Below are 16,894 nucleotides of genomic sequence, written 5' to 3'. Positions count from 1 at the left end.
TTCCACCACTGTAACTCATATGTCATGATCATTAGAGAAACAAGTTCAACCACTGTAACTCATATGTCATGATCATTAGAGAAACAGATTCCACCACTGTAACTCATATGTCATGATCATTAGAGAAACATATTCCACCACTGAAACTCATATGTCATGATCATTAGAGAAACAGATTCCACCACTGTAACTCATATGTCATGATCATTAGAGAAACAGATTCCACCTCTGTAACTCATATGTCATGATCATTATAGAAACAGATTCCACCACTGTAACTCATATGTCATGATCATTAGAGAAACAGATTCCACCACTGTAACTCATATGTCATGATCATTAGAGAAACAGATTCCATCACTGTAACTCATATGTCATGATCATTAGAGAAACAGATTCCACCACTGTAACTCATATGTCAAAATCATTTGATGAAACAGATTCCACCACTGTAACTCATATGTCATGATCATTAGAGAAACAGATTCCACCACTGTAAATCATATGTCATGATCATTAGAGAAACAGATTCCATCACTGTAACTCATATGTCATGATCATTAGAGAAACAGATTCCACCACTGTAACTCATATGTCATGATCATTAGAAAACAGATTCCACCACTGTAACTCATATGTCATGATCATTAGAGAAACAGATTCCACCACTGTAACTCATATGTCATGATCATTAGAGAAACAGATTCCACCACTGTAACTCATATGTCATGATCATTAGAGAAACAGATTCCACCACTGTAACTCATATGTCATGATCATTAGAGAAACAGATTCCACCACTGTAACTCATATGTCATGATCATTAGAGAAACAGATTCCATCACTGTAACTCATATGTCATGATCATTAGAAAAACAGATTCCACCACTGTAACTCATATGTCATGATCATTAAAGCAACTGATTCCTACACTGTAACTCATATGTCATGATCATTAGAGAAACAGATTCCACCACCATAACTCATATGTCATGATCATTAGAGAAACAGATTCCATCACTGTAACTCATATGTCATGATCATTAGAGAAACAGATTCCACCTCTGTAACTCATATGTCATGATCATTAGAGAAACAGATTCCACCACTGTAACTTATATGTCATGATCATTAGAGAAACAGATTCCACCTCTGTAACTCATATGTCATGATCATTAGAGAAACAGATTCCACCACTGTAACTCATATGTCATGATCATTAGAGAAACAGATTCCACCACTGTAACTCATATGTCATGATCATTAGAGAAACAGGTTCCACCTCTGTAAGTCATATGTCATGATCATTAGAGAAACAGATTCCACCACTGTAACTCATATGTCATGATCATTAGAGAAACAGATTCCACCACTGTAACTCATATGTCATGATCATTAGAGAAACAGATTCCACCACTGTAACTCATATGTCATGATCATTAGAGAAACAGATTCCACCACTGTAACTCATATGTCATGATCATTAGAGAAACAGATTCCACCACTGTAACTCATATGTCATGATCATTAGAGAAACAGATTCCACCACTGTAACTCATATGTCATGATCATTAGAGAAACAGATTCCACCACTGTAACTCATATGTCATGATCATTAAAGCAACTGATTCCTACACTGTAACTCATATGTCATGATCATTAGAAAAACAGATTCCACCACTGTAACTCATATGTCATGATCATTAGAGAAACAGATTCCACCACTGTAACTCATATGTCATGATCATTAGAGAAACAGATTCCACCACTGTAACTCATATGTCATGATCATTAGAGAAACAGATTCCACCTCTGTAACTCATATGTCATGATCATTAGAAAAACAGATTCCACCACTGTAACTCATATGTCATGATCATTAGAAAAACAGATTCCACCACTGTAACTCATATGTCATGATCATTAGAGAAACAGATTCCACCACTGAAACTCATATGTCATGATCATTAGAAAACAGATTCCACCACTGTAACTCATATGTCATGACCATTAGAGAAACAGATTCAACCACTGGAACTCATATGTCATGATATTTGTCCACTCTCAAATCATTTAAAAAAACAAACCAGCAACCCTTTGGCTTTAATTATGAAAATTTAACTGACTTGAGTGGAGAAATATCGTTACACACTTGTTTCAGTTATGAAATATCTATATCTTAAAAATAAAGAAATTCTCAGTATATGGTAGATTCAGATGTGTCTGCTTTAAAAGTATATAAACATTTTTTTTTTCTTCAGGTCAGCAAAGTGGTGTACGCTATATTACAGAGGACCTTATCAGAAAGATTGCCAAAGAGGACCAGATCGAGATGATAACCAATCTGAACCTTACCCTAGCCAAAGAGGGAGGAAAGAAAATAAAGGTAGGTTTCCATCAGAGTTACCCATATGCCTAACAATCAAGATATGTAAAATAACCCAGAATCATTAAGATAAAATGTACATCACTACATGCCAGTTTGATAGATTTGAAATTTGCTTTTAAATTTAATAATGGTATTAACATGTGGACATTTTAAAAAGGGTATCATGAAGATTTAAAATTGAGAATCGGAATGGGGAATTTGTTTAGATGTTCTATATTCTTTGGTGTGATTGCAAATTAGTTCACTACCAGTTTTCATCATTATGTTTGGGTTTTTTTTTTTGTTTTTTTTTAAATATGTTGAAAGAAGGTGCTGACATTTCTGCTTTACTGCATCATCAGCCATTGAAGGAGTATTGTTAAGTATGAAATATCTGGTTAGGTCACTTCAAAAAAGTTTCTCAATTCCCCTGTAAGAGCAAAAAGGGGGCTTACATAATATGTCCCATTCAACAAGTCATTATAAAAGTGCTGACTTTAAGTGCTTCTCCAATTTGAAATTAGTTTTATATTGATATCTGACAAAACTGATAACTGCACATGTAAAGTCTGTGTATTATGCAATGAAGATTAGGGTCAAATACCTTTTATGAAAATCAGATGATAAATTTTGTGACATTTTAAATCAATATTTTTTGAAGGACCTAAAACTATTATCACTGTGGCTTAGCTGCATTTTTTAAAGAAAAACAGGTGACAAAAGTTATGTTTTTGTATACTGAAGTACATGTTTTCATGTTGAGATCTTTATACTTGAATGATCCCTTTTTGAGCTACATAAACCAAGGACTATTAATATCATGAAATACATTACTGTCCTAGATCTTTATAGGAATTGATTTGGTGTATTGAGGAAAGAATAAACGAAATTTTTACTTATCTCTTTAATGTATACCAAGTTAAATGATTTCGATTTATATATTGACGTAATTGAATGAATTAAACTGATTTAAAACGTACTGTAAAAGGTGACTTTTTAAATGGTCATTATTATTGATAATTGATCCATTTAGAAAAATTGGAAGTTGAACTGTCTGTTTATTTTAAGTACAACTGTTTTTGATAATAGTTATATATTTGTATACTGGGTATATCAAATTCAGCCTATACTTAGAAATTCCATGAAAAAAACCACCTGAAGAACACTCACTATGATTAGGTGATATATCCTTGAGTTTGCATGTTTGTAAATTAGTATTTTTAAAACCATCCATCATATTTTGATACATAATTTCTTTCTCACAATTTGAATGTTAAATGACTGGCATATGATACTAAACTCCCATTCATACATTATGTACAATACTATTGAACTGTATTCAACTATTCACAGCTAAATATATGTTAATGGTTAAATTAAAGATTTAGGGAGCTCATTATAGTAATAACCCTGTCGGTCTGCCTCATACACCACTTTTGAACAGGTTGTCAGAAATGGTTTTGCTGAAACTTTGCACAACTGTTAAACACTACTTGATGATATGTTGAGCAGAGGGTATCCTTGCCTGAGTTCACTCACAGTTCTAGTTTCAAAACTATAAATATAAAAAACAACTCATTAAAGTTTGAGGGATATATTTATTATCAGTGCAAAAAAATGTTTTATTACATAAGCTTGCCAATGCAGATAATTTTTCATGAGCAAGTATTGTGGGCATGTATAAATTTTCATTTGATCATATTCTATATCTAATATTTTTTTATTTTCAAACATACCTATACCGTAATTTATAAAAATAATTTAAGTTTTACTTCTGACACCTTGTTTTTACTTGTCAAGAAATTTGACATTCTACTCAACAAATAATTATAAATGGATTTCATTGAAAGAAAGTGTTCTCTTTTATCTCTGATTCAAAACACACAGTTTGAAATATATCTGAAATGGTATCTATTCAAGCAAATAAATAATTCATTTATGTATGGATTTGTAAACATGCACACAAATCATTTAAATACCTTTTATTGCTGTTGATATAAAAGATGGATATCACAGCTATTCATTACCTTAGAAAAAAGATTAATTGTTTAAAAAGAAAATTGAATGTTTAAATGTCCTAAGTTTGTAAAGTATGGTATATGAGCAAGCGCATGCATACCTTTATATTGTGTTATATATCTATAGTATGCTCTGATTTTTTTTCAAACTCTCACTGCTATTCATGTATCAACTATAATGAACAATAAAAATAATCAACTATTTTTGGAACACTAGTTTTTCTGGAAATTGTTGCAAACATACTTTAACTTATATACAGTGCTCAGTAGTATAAATAATTCACATATTATATACTGTGGATTCATATATTTTCGTGGGTACCAATTTTTTGTGGATTGAGCAAAATTTGCTTGTTCGTGGATATTTGATTTCGTGGTTTTGCCGATTTCTGCATACATTTCTAAGGAAAATTTGTTATTCGTTGGACATTCCAATTCGTGGTTCACCTGTATCCACAAAATCCACGAAAATTGGTATCCAACGAATAATAATGAATTTACAGTATTGAAAAATGAAAGAAAGATTGCCTAATCATTCTTCAGCATGTTCAGCGCAAAGGGAACCACTCACCCTTCCCACTTTACATGTTAAATTATTGTTATTTTAATTTCTACAGTTACATACTGGTGAGACATATCTTAGAATTAGAGTTTTTTTTCCTTGGAGGAGCCTGAAGGAAAATGGCAAAATCGTTGACAACATAAGCTAAGCATGTCAAGTGCTGTCTTATAAAGGCATTAGCCTGCTCTTTTTCAAAATCTACAAGGGTGTCTATTACGTGCAAAAGATGTTGCTCCCTCTTAACACAGGTGAGCCATTTAGCGTCCCCTCCCAACAGACTATCATCATTTCTCATCCCATACTCACAAATGGTGTCAAAGGACTCGGAGAGCAAAAAAATTCAGCATATTGGGTTGGTTCAATACTAAATGAAGATTTTGTGGTGTCCAATTTGCTGAACTAATATACATGATAAGTTTGGGACCAACTGGAGCCTGCCTCAGAGTGCAGGATTTCCCCCTGCATTGTAGAACCATTGGTGGCCTTTGCCTGTTTTATGCTCTATGGTTGGGTATTTGCTTTTTTGAAACTTTCCCATTTTCTATTCTCAATTCTATTTATTTTATTTTTTAGTACATAGAGAACCTGGATAAGCTGAAGAGACTCACAGTGCTTAATCTCAGCTGTAATATGATTGAAAAAATAGAAAAGATGGATAAATTGTTTAAATTGAAAGAACTGAACTTGTCTTACAACAACCTTACAAAGATAGAGGGTTTAGAGAGTATGACATCTCTTCAGGTCCTTAATCTAACCGGGAACCAGATACAACATATACCTATCTGGATGGGACGGAAGTTTAGAGCACTCAGAACACTTCATATAGGCAAAAATAATATGGAGTCGGTAAGTAATAGAAGATACAAATTTTCTTGTATCTTTTGAGTTGAGTCTAGAGCCTGCAAAGAAATGAATATGATTTAAAATATGGATCAAAGAAGTGAACTAGTAGCACATCAAAACAACAGCACAAAAAACAATTAAGATATTGTTTAAACGCAGTATTGATTTTGATTTTCTACTTATGAAATCAGTTTGGTACTTATGACAGTATGTCACAATTTATGATATTGCTGCATGTAAATATGGAGCTCAATTTCCTTGTTTTGTTGTGTACATGTATTTTTTCAGTCCTTGAAAATGGTGCTCTTGTTTTTTCGAAACATTGGCAATCATACCACAACTTCGCTTTTATATGGCAAGAAATAAAATTTTGCAAATTATATCAAATTTTTTAAAAATAATTTGTAGTTAGCTTAACTGTATGATAAATAATAAACTATGTCTCCATAAAATCTTCCTGCATTTTTTCCATTGTATACACTCTCTGTCTGTTAATTAAGATTCTAATTAAGTTTTATAAGGGAGATGATAACGAGAATATTTTGTCTTCTTTTTAGCTGAGTGAGTTAGCCAAACTTAAACCAATACCAGATTTGACACAGTTAACAGTTGCAGAGAACCCACTCTCACAGCTACCCCATAGTAGAATGTATATTATATTTCATATCAGATGTCTAGAGACCCTAGATAGTCAAAATGTCACTGAACAAGAGAGACAATATGCTAAAGATAGGTTTGAACAAGGTATGTAACAATTGTTAACATGATAAAAAGAAAATATTTGATATGACTAAAGTGCCAGTCTTTGTAAGAAGCAGGCTATTTAAAAGAATTACAAAACAGGGCTTGAAAAAATCTGAAGACAGCACCATTATTTTTTTTAAGGTACCCTCATTATGTGTTAAAATTGGTAGTTCTTTTGTTCCTGAGTGTGTGGCAATATCTAGATAACTTTTGGTTAGAATAATTGCAAATTACAGAATCATCTCCCTGTAATTTCTAGTGCGAAACAGGAAAAGGGAACATATGTTATATGAGTGCATCAATTACATTCTGAAGTCAAACTAATGTGAATTTGAGAGGTTTTTGTTTGTCATGTTTTCACCAAGGCCTGATTCTTTTAAAAGCAGTAAAAGAATACTGTCACTCATATCTACATAGGCTCCAAAAATATATAAATCATAAATGTGTTGTTTCTTATGTCAAAAGCAACCAGAATTAAATCTCCCCTGATATCAATACATTTGACTGTCTGTTTTTATAGATGAGGTAGAAAGACTTGAGAAACAACTTGAACAAGAGGAAACTAAAATCAAAAAGCTGACAGCAGACAAAAACAAATCTGTTCAAGAATCCTCCTTCCTCAAGGGAACAGAGGAGGAAATGAAGAAAAGAGAAAGAATGTATATGGAAAGAATGCAGGAAATGGAAAAAGAATTAGAAACAAAAAATGGCTTGGTTTGTGTATTTTTTTTGCCCCCGTCTTAGGCAACAAAGACATTCAGTATAATCCTTGAACGTCCTTCTGTCCATCTGTTCATTTCCAAACTCGAAGTTAAGTTTTTTTAGAGAATGTTATTGGTTGCGATAATAGTGGAAACCATATTTTTTTCCAGTCAAAAAGAGGAAACCAAAATATTTTGTTAAGAATGTTTATTTTTTGTTCACCGTCATTTAAATGATTTATTTGTTAAGGGAACTATGTGATTGTAATAAGTAATTTATAATACAAAATTTAAATTTAAAGAACAAAAACTGATAACATAAATTGAGAAATTAAAGTTAGGAAAGATCATGATTGCCATTATAGAAAAAGCTAATGTATGTTTTAAAACAGAAACTATTAAATTTGTGTTTAAAAAACTCAACAACAAAAAAATAATTAGAAATGACAGTTAGAAATATTGCCCATTTAAAACAATTAGAAATAAAAAAAGATAAATGATATAGTAAATCACAAATAATGAATTTCTGCTTATTATGCATGTCTTACCTGCATATAATGCATGAATTTAATCCAAAGATTATGTTATTAATCCAGATTAACCTTTAATTGTCTGAACTGTAAGGTAGAAAGTGATAAGCTACTAGAGCTAGGTGACATGTTTATACAAGGTATCGTACATTGTGGAGCCAAAATTTATCTTCAAAACGTTGACTTGTAAATATTGCCGACTATGTAGATAAAATTGAATTGATATCAATAGAGTTCCTGATATACTGTACCATGGATATATTTCTGTGTATATATGTTGGATTAACAAATAGAAACAGGTTTGTTTTATTATTTTTAAAGTAAAACTACTTATGAGCTTTGACCTTATTAAAATGTTCATATACATGTTCATGTGTAAGATTTTGATTGAATTTTTAACATTTAAATATGACATAAAAGATGTATTCTGGTATGTTATTAATATTCTAATCTTATAACAACTCATTTTTCAAACAGTAAAAAAAAAATCCCTAGAGATTTTTCAACCCGAAATAGGGAAACAGATGCACTGTTATTAGTTTGCATAATGTCAATTCCAATTTTATGCATCTCATATTTCTTTTATGACGCTTTAAAATAACAAATGACAAATTGAAATTATGATATTTGGTGAAATCTTAAAAAACGTTGAAGTTTTGTCATGCAAGTCACCTGAAATGCCATTTTATCATGAATTTGCACCTAATTCAGCATATTGATGGACTGTTAAGATTTCCTTGTACTGTGGATTCATTATTATTCGTTGGATACTAATTTTCATTGGTTTCATGGGTACAGGTGAACCATGAATTCACATGTTTAAGGAATTGCACATTTTCGATAGTTTTTATGTAACGAGATTGGTGAAAACCACAAAATCACATATCCAAGAAAATGCATCTTTTCAGCAATCCACGAAAATTGATACACATGAAAATAAATTTATCCACAGTACCTCATAGTTTTAGTGGATTCCTGTTCTCGTAGGATGCAAATGTGTAACAAGTTGTTCAATAGAAATTTAAATCTTTACATTTGAAGTTTGTAATTTTATTAAAACCTTTTGGAGATACATGCTGTTACGTATTGGCCGAGGGGGAGATGTAAAGCATCAAGCAACCATTGTTTACATTTAGGAACTACTTTAATCAAGTATGTGTGTAATTGACAATAACATATTCATACACGTGGCGTAACTAAATAAGAAGTCAATGACGGATATAACATTTCTCTTCCCTAGATTTTTTCAAGTGAATACTTTAAAATTGACTAGATATATAAATGAAATAGAAATTAAAACAGTTCTTCTTTATCTTTAAAAGTCTGATATTATGATTATAACTTTAATAGTTCTGAGTATTAATTAATGTTCATATAGCACCTTATGAAAAATAAAATGAATACTGTCTTATGTGAATACTGTTCGGTTTTGTCTATTTTAAGTCACTAATTCACTAACTACGTTTACTACGAGATATAATTAACACTACACTAAAAATACGGAAACCCTAAAGGTTTCAACTGATGCACGTTGGATTATTATGCCCACAACACTGTGCGTCAATTATATATAAAATCTTTCAACTTGTTGGATTTCCTTTCCCTTGTTGGATAACGCTTTACTGGTGTTGTTGGTTGATTTGATTTGTGTTCTTCAGATTTTTGTGGACGGTGTTCATTTTCTGTTGGGTTGACATGTTCACTACTAACATGATTGTCCAATGTAGTTTGTTCTGAAATTGATTGTTCAGTGTTAGTAATGTTTGAATCGATAATTTGATCGGCATGTCTTCTCCATATTGTTGTAGGATCGATTTGTACTTGATACGACACAGGTCCAGTTTTCGTTGATATCGTCCCTGGTGTCCATTTATTTTTGTTCCGGTAATCACGGACTACCACTGATTGTCCATCATTAAATTCACGTTGGTAAGTTTTTCTACGGTCACACATTTCCTCCTGTTTAGTTTGAACTTGGTTTTCAATGTTCGGTCTTAAAAGATTCATCCTTGTTTTCAAATCTCTTCCAATCATAAGTTTTGCTGGAGTTTCATTCGTTGTACTGTGTTTAGTGTTGCGGTATGCTAACAAAAACTGTGCTAGTTTTTTCGAAACGGTTCCTGAATCATTTGAACTAGATTTCATAGCTTGCTTAAAAGTTTGCACAAAACGTTCTGCTAAACCATTTGTCGATGGGTGATATGGCGCACTTCTGATGTGTTTAATACCATTTAATTGCATGAAATTTTCAAATTCCTGTGATGTAAATTGTGGTCCATTGTCACTCACAATACGTGATGGTATTCCGTTCCTTGAGAAGATTGTTCGCAAAACATTGATTGTACTTTCTGATGTAATGTTTTTCATTTTTATTACTTCTGGCCACTTTGAATGTGCGTCAACCATGATAAGAAACATAGACCCTAAAAATGGTCCTGCAAAATCAATATGAACTCTGTCCCATGGCTTGCTTGGCCATTCCCACGCATTAAGCGGTGCTCCTTTCGGGGAGTTTTGATTTAGTTGACATCCATTACAGGCTTTTGCCAACTTTTCAATATCCTGGTCGATTCCTGGCCACCAAACAAAACTTCGGGCCAATGCTTTCATTTTAACGACACCAAGATGTCCTTCATGGATCTGTCCTAATACCTGACTACGAAGTTTATTAGGAACTATCACTCTTACGCCCCACATAAGGCATCCTTGATGTACTGTCAGTTCATTTCGCCTAGAATAGTATGGCGCATATTCACCATCTTTGTGAATAGTGTTCCAGCCATCCTGTGTGAAGGTAGTTATAAGTCCCAAAACACGGTCATTTCTTGTTTCCTGCTGAACTTGTTTGTTCGAAACGGGAATTGCTTCCATTTGAGCAATATGGAAAGATTCCACCATTTTCAACGAAGTGTCTACTTCAGTACTTTTTAGTGGAAGTCTAGATAACGAGTCTGCGTTTGCATGTTTAGCAGTTCCTCGGAATTCGATCTCATATTCATATCCTGACAAGAAAAGTGAATATCTTTGCAAACGAGCTGACGCTGTAACTGATACTCCTTTCTGAGGGTTGAATATATATATTAATGGCTGATGGTCTGTGATCAATTTGAATTTTCGCCCGTATAGGTAGGAATGGAATTTCTTAATTCCCCAAATTATTCCTAACGCTTCCTTGTCTATTTGCAAATAATTTTTCTCTGCTGGTGCTAGTGATCTAGAGGCGAAAGCTATCGGTCTGTCTGATCCATTTGGATAACGATGAGATATAACGGCACCCAAACCATAAGGTGATGCGTCACATGCTAGAGTGACAGGTAACTCTGGATTAAAATGTGTCAATATCATATCTGAGGTGACTAAGTCTTTCACCTTGTCGAATGCCTCTTGGCATTCCTTTGTCCACCTCCATGTTATATCTTTACGCAGAAGATTATGTAGAGGACTTAAAGTCGTTGATAGGTCTGGTAAAAACTTGGCATAGTAAATTATCAATCCTAAAATAGACTTAAGCTGAGACACATTTTCCGGTGCTGGAGCGTTCCTTATTGCTTCAATTTTGTCTGGTGTTTTGTGGAGTCCATTTTTGTCGATTACATGTCCACAAAATGTTACACTGTCCTTAAAAAATTCACATTTGTCTATATTAGCCTTTAGTCCATACTGACTTAGTCTTTTCAGTACAGACTCTAAATTGTTCAAATGTTCTTCGTCTGTCGATCCTGTAATTATCATGTCATCCAATAAACATTGAGTTCCAGGAATTCCATTTAATATTTGTTCAATAGTTCTCTGCCATATTGCAGGAGCTGATGCAATTCCAAACGCCATACGGTTATAGCGGTATAGTCCACGGTGAGTGTTTATAGTTAGCAAGTCTTTACAGTCTTCATCTACTTCAAGTTGTAAATAGGCTTGCTTTAAGTCCATCTTTGTATATTGTATTCCTCCATTCAAATTTGCAAAAATGTCATCAATTTTTGGAAGCGGGTATTGATCAACATTTAACATGGGATTTAACGTAACCTTGAAATCTCCACATATTCTTACATTTCCATTTTTCTTTAATACTGGAACTATAGGTGTAGCCCATTCACTGTGTTGAACTTTATTCAATGTTCCTTCTTTTTCTAATCTGTCCAATTCAGCTTCTACTTTTGCACGCAAAGAAAACGGCACAGTTCTAGCTTTAATATACTTTGGACTGCTGTTGTCTTTTAGAGACAATTTGGCTTTTATTCCCTTTATTGTTCCTAGTTCATCTTTAAATACATCTTTGTATTTATTTTGTAAATCTTTGATTACTTCCCCTGTTTTCTTTTGATTTATACCATGAACCTCCCTAATTTCATTCCAGTCAAGTTTAATATGCTTTAGCCATTCCCTTCCGAACAAAGGCGGTCCTCCTTTAGGTACTACATATAGTGGCAACACATTTGTTTCCCCTTTATAATGGACTTTAACATTTGCACACCCTAAAGGTTTTATACTTTCTCCTGAGTAAGTTTGTAATGTAATTGTAGCTTCGACTAGTTTAACATGACCTAGCCTCTTTGAAAAATCTGCCTGTGATATGACCGATACTGCTGATCCAGTGTCGAGCTCCATTTTAAGCATTACTCCTTCAACCGTAGGTTTTAACCACATGACATCTTTTGACGATTTACCGTTATTAATTTCAAATGTTTCTAGACTAGCGATACAGTTATCACTATCAGAATCTTCCTCTAAAGCATGTACGGATTTCTTGTTTTCAAATTTTCTTGATTGAGGTTTCTTATTGGATTTTGACATGCAGGCTTTCTTTATGTGGCCTGTTTTGTTACAGTTGTGACAGATTGCGTTCTTGAATTTGCAATCGAAAGGTGAGTGTCCTGTGTTGTTACACCTGTAACAGCGAGAGTTCCCTTTGTTATGCTGTGGTTGAAATTTAGATTTTCTTGCACTCATTTTGTTTACCCCCTCAGTTCTATGTTTTGCTTGTAATTCGGTTGCATCTTTGGATGCGGTCTCCATAGCCACACCAATATCTACTGCTTTATCATATGTCAAGTCTTTTTCTAACAATAACCTTTTCTGAATGTTCGGGTTTTTAAGGCCACAAACTATCCTGTCTCTTAACTTTTCTTTGAGGTCTGCATTAAAACCACAATGCAGTGAGAGTTTTCGTAATTGTGCAACATAATCTTGTATTGATTCCCCCTCTTTTTGGTCCCTTTTATCAAATCTGAATCGTTCTGATGCTTGTAGCGGTTTTGGAGCTAAATGATCCTTTAATAGCTTAACTTATACGTCGAATGTTTTCTCTGATGGTTTGTCCGGAAATGTTAAGTCCCTCAACAACGAGTATAGTTTCCCCCCTATCAGGCAAAGTAGGGCAGGAACCTTTTTGTTTCCGTCGATTTCATTTGCGACAAAATATTGGTCTAATCGTTCAACATACGAGTCCCAGGGTTCAATTGTTTCATCAAATGGGTCAATTTTCCCTATCAAACCAAATGCTGCCATGATGTATGTGATGTACCGCAGATTCCTTTGTTTGGAACACACGTGGAGTCGAACAAAGAATCGGGCTTATCAATTCGGTATTTAGCTATTTTCATGCAAATGTTCAGTGTTTGCTTCGATTTTACCAATGTCTATACGTTTGTTTCATATTGTGTAATGTTCATTGTTGCTGTGGTTCGTTCTCGTCGCCAGTTGTTACGTATTGGCCGAGGGGGAGATGTAAAGCATCAAGCAACCATTGTTTACATTTAGGAACTACTTTAATCAAGTATGTGTGTAATTAACAATAACATATTCATACGCGTGGCGTAACTAAATAAGAAGTCAATGACGGATATAACACATGCAATAAAACACGTCAAGAGTTTTAACATAGAATTCAGTTGTAATCTGAGATTTTTTCAGTGTGTGTAAGCTTGTTTTGTTGTCGGATTGCTGCTTCCTTATTATTTACTGTAAATCTTCTTTAATTCATTTAGAATTTTAATATTTATTGCATTGAAAAATTAAGCATTTATTTATTACATAATGCAGTTCATAAATGCATTAGGATTATGTAATTTTTATCACCCATATAAAATCTTTTATCTTCATTGAAATTGAATAAAGAAACCAGTTGATTGCATACAATCCAGTTAGGGATTATAATATATTCCATTTAAACATAATTTCTATCCAAGGAAAGAAGGCTTTTTTTTTTAACTGAACTACCAATAAAATTGATAATCTATTTTAAATAGTCCTCAGTTATACAGGTGCATTTGGAAGGCACGTAGACAAAGAAATGAAATTTGTATGCCTTCCTGGGAGAGTAGTTTCTTTAGATAAATAAGAGTAACTTTATTTTGCTCATATATTTGAGGTTTGTTTCTTTATACTGCGTTTGGTAAAAACACAACTTTCTGGTAATTCAAATCTGGTTTTTTTTTGTATTGAAAATAGCAGTTGACATTTGATATCATAATACATGTACATAAACATTAGAGCTCAAATTTTGTTGTAAAACCTTTGCTAATCTTTTCATTGAGTTCTCAAACTTACAGTCTGTTATTACTCAAATGGTTCATGAAATCTAGTAGCTTAACAATTATAATCAAAATTCCTGGCTATGGGCCTGACTATAATTTCATGAGTTGTAAATGTTTGCAAATGTTGTTGATTTTTCTTTTACAATAAACAGTTAAATCCATTGAAATTTTTATCTGTTTACAAATATCTTTCAAATTACTGTCAAATGTAATTTGATAAAAAAAAAAGATTTGTGCAGTTGTGTAATTATATCATATTTTCTGTATTTTGTAGCTTTCTAAGAAGACAAAAGAGTTAAACAAAGCTTGTGAGAAGCATTATCAGCTGGAACAAGAACTAGCCTTCCATAAGATTGATTCAAAGTTTGATAGTCTTGGGAAGAGTCCTCAAAGATATCATGATGTAAGTACTCTTCTGTGGAAATAGTTCCTCGTTGGTAAGTTAGGAAATTATGAAAAAACTAAGGTACTAACTCCCCCAAGCAAAGTTGGGCCTACCCTCATGGGAATTTTCTTTTTATATTTCTTATGGTCATATATGGTTTAAGTTTCTATGCAATTAAACATCACTTATTTTCAATGACTAGGTTTGAGCATTTTTGTGAGGGTAATGGGAAAAAAATCAATACAGGGACACAAAATTTATCAAGTGTAATTTTCATTGCATTAATTAATAGGATTTGATATTTCATGAAATAAGTTAGATTAGAACTTTTAAGAAAAGTGCACCTACAGTGGGTTCAAAATTTAAATTTCTTATCATTTGTAATACATTTGAGACACAAGAAACATGTTAATTATATACAGTACAAAGAAATTGAGTGTAAATTTTTGTCTCACTGTTGACAAAATTTTAATGAGACCTCCTGTGGATTCATTATTATTCATTGGATACCAATTTTTGTGGATTTCGTTGGTCCAGGGAAACCATGAATTTAAATAAACAATGAATTTCAAATTCTCTAAAGGAATGTATGCAGACTTTGACAAAACACGAAATTAAATAGCCACGAATATGCAAGTTTTCCTCAAACCACGAAAATTGGTACCCACAAAAATTAATGAATCCACAGTATTTTGAAGTTGAAAGAAAAATTAAAATGTGTCATGCAAGAATTAAGATTTGAATAATATTTACCCTTCTTCTCCAGGTTTTCCTCAGCATAAAAAAAACCTAACATTTAGCAGACTTTTTCTTTTATTCAAACTAACAAATGCCCCTTTTTATTGTAGGATGACGACAGTGGACAGCTGGATGAGAGTCCATATTTAGGACGAGCTAGATTTAAAGCTAATCAGTTTTCTAGGGACGGGAGTATTGGTGGATCTCCGGGACAGAAAGTCACTGTACATAGTTTTGGAGAATCTGCTTCACCACAGAGAGCTCAAGTCATAGAACAAATGGCTACACATTTAGACCAAGAACTGTCTGAAAAACAGGATAGAGTTAGCAAAAGTATGTATTAGGGTCTCTCATAACTAATATCAACTCTTTCATGTTATTAGCTCTCCTGAATTTCTAGACAGCAAAATATTGTTACGTCATTATGAGAAATTTATTTTGTGTCTAATGTATTCACTATTTCAAGGTATACAATTTTCCGCCAAAGTTACTGGATGCAAACATTTTTGCTGGTCATTTAGTGTACCGTACAATGAATAAAAATAATGAGAAAGTTCTTTAAAAATACAGAATAACTTGGTAACTTTACAATGATGAACTACACATTACAAATTAATTGTAAACAAATAATGATAAAAAAGATCACTAAAAATTATGACATCATAGTTTTTATTGGAATGTGTCAATTCATTGTTTGGAAGTGAGAGTGTGAAGATTTTTGTTTGTTTGTTTGTTTGTCATTATATGTTTAATAATCATTTATAAGCTGTTGTTTAACTATTAAAAAAAAACTGTATCATATTTCATGGTTTTATGTCAACACCAGGGAAACTTCAGTTTCATTTTAGATATATTGTTTGCACAGAATACTATGTCATCATTTCCTTTATCATCTGTTTATTTTATAAATGTTGTATAGTCATAACTAAAGAAGTGTACTGATGTTGCGCTTTACCTTAAATAGTGGTGAACAATGAATTTCCATGCACTAGTTGACATGCTTTCAAGTAGGATTTCTGCTTCTATGGTGCAGGATTATCTTTACTTAATTTCCAAAGAATTTGCTGCATGACTAGATTCTTTCTTGAAATTTACAGTATTATGCGCAGCCATATCTTTTTTAAAAATGAATTCAAAGAATGAAATTAACAATTTTAATGGAAAATGCTTTAATTGATCACGAAGAAACAAAAATATTATGTTATAAATTATTTTCACTTTTCATAGCATATACAGATGTAACTATATAACTATATATATATTCTAGTAGAATTGTTTTTGTCAGCAAAATATTTTCAATAACCTCTTTAAATTACACTCATGTTACAAGGAATGCAATAATTGATAAAGATTAAATTTATTAGCACCTTACGATGTATTAAAAAAAAATTAACATATACTTTAAGATATTAAGTCAAGCTTGATTTAAGTTTATATTTATATTTTATGAGATGTCTAATTGATTTGTTTTC

General features: G+C 32.6%; 1 protein-coding gene across 19 annotated transcripts in view; it reads left to right on the top strand.

Annotated features, from left to right (window-relative positions):
- LOC134707553 (centriolin-like) overlaps positions 1 to 16,894 on the top strand; it is an 83,410-nt gene that overhangs the window by 9,786 nt on the left and 56,730 nt on the right. For 18 of the 19 annotated variants that reach the window (XM_063567426.1, XM_063567409.1, XM_063567410.1 and 15 more), the window contains exons 3-8: positions 2,262 to 2,386; positions 5,522 to 5,794; positions 6,349 to 6,535; positions 7,056 to 7,249; positions 14,574 to 14,702; positions 15,533 to 15,755. In XM_063567426.1, the coding sequence (XP_063423496.1) occupies positions 2,262 to 2,386; positions 5,522 to 5,794; positions 6,349 to 6,535; positions 7,056 to 7,249; positions 14,574 to 14,702; positions 15,533 to 15,755 (1,131 nt within the window). Of the gene's footprint in view, positions 1 to 2,261; positions 2,387 to 5,521; positions 5,795 to 6,348; positions 6,536 to 7,055; positions 7,250 to 7,856; positions 8,066 to 14,573; positions 14,703 to 15,532; positions 15,756 to 16,894 lie in introns of those variants that run through there. The other variant, XM_063567425.1, reaches the window with a different exon arrangement.

This window comes from Mytilus trossulus, chromosome 2 (assembly GCF_036588685.1).
Source record: "Mytilus trossulus isolate FHL-02 chromosome 2, PNRI_Mtr1.1.1.hap1, whole genome shotgun sequence".
In the NCBI taxonomy this organism is placed as follows: domain Eukaryota; kingdom Metazoa; phylum Mollusca; class Bivalvia; order Mytilida; family Mytilidae; genus Mytilus; species Mytilus trossulus.
This window is presented reverse-complemented; position numbering and strand designations above follow the sequence as displayed.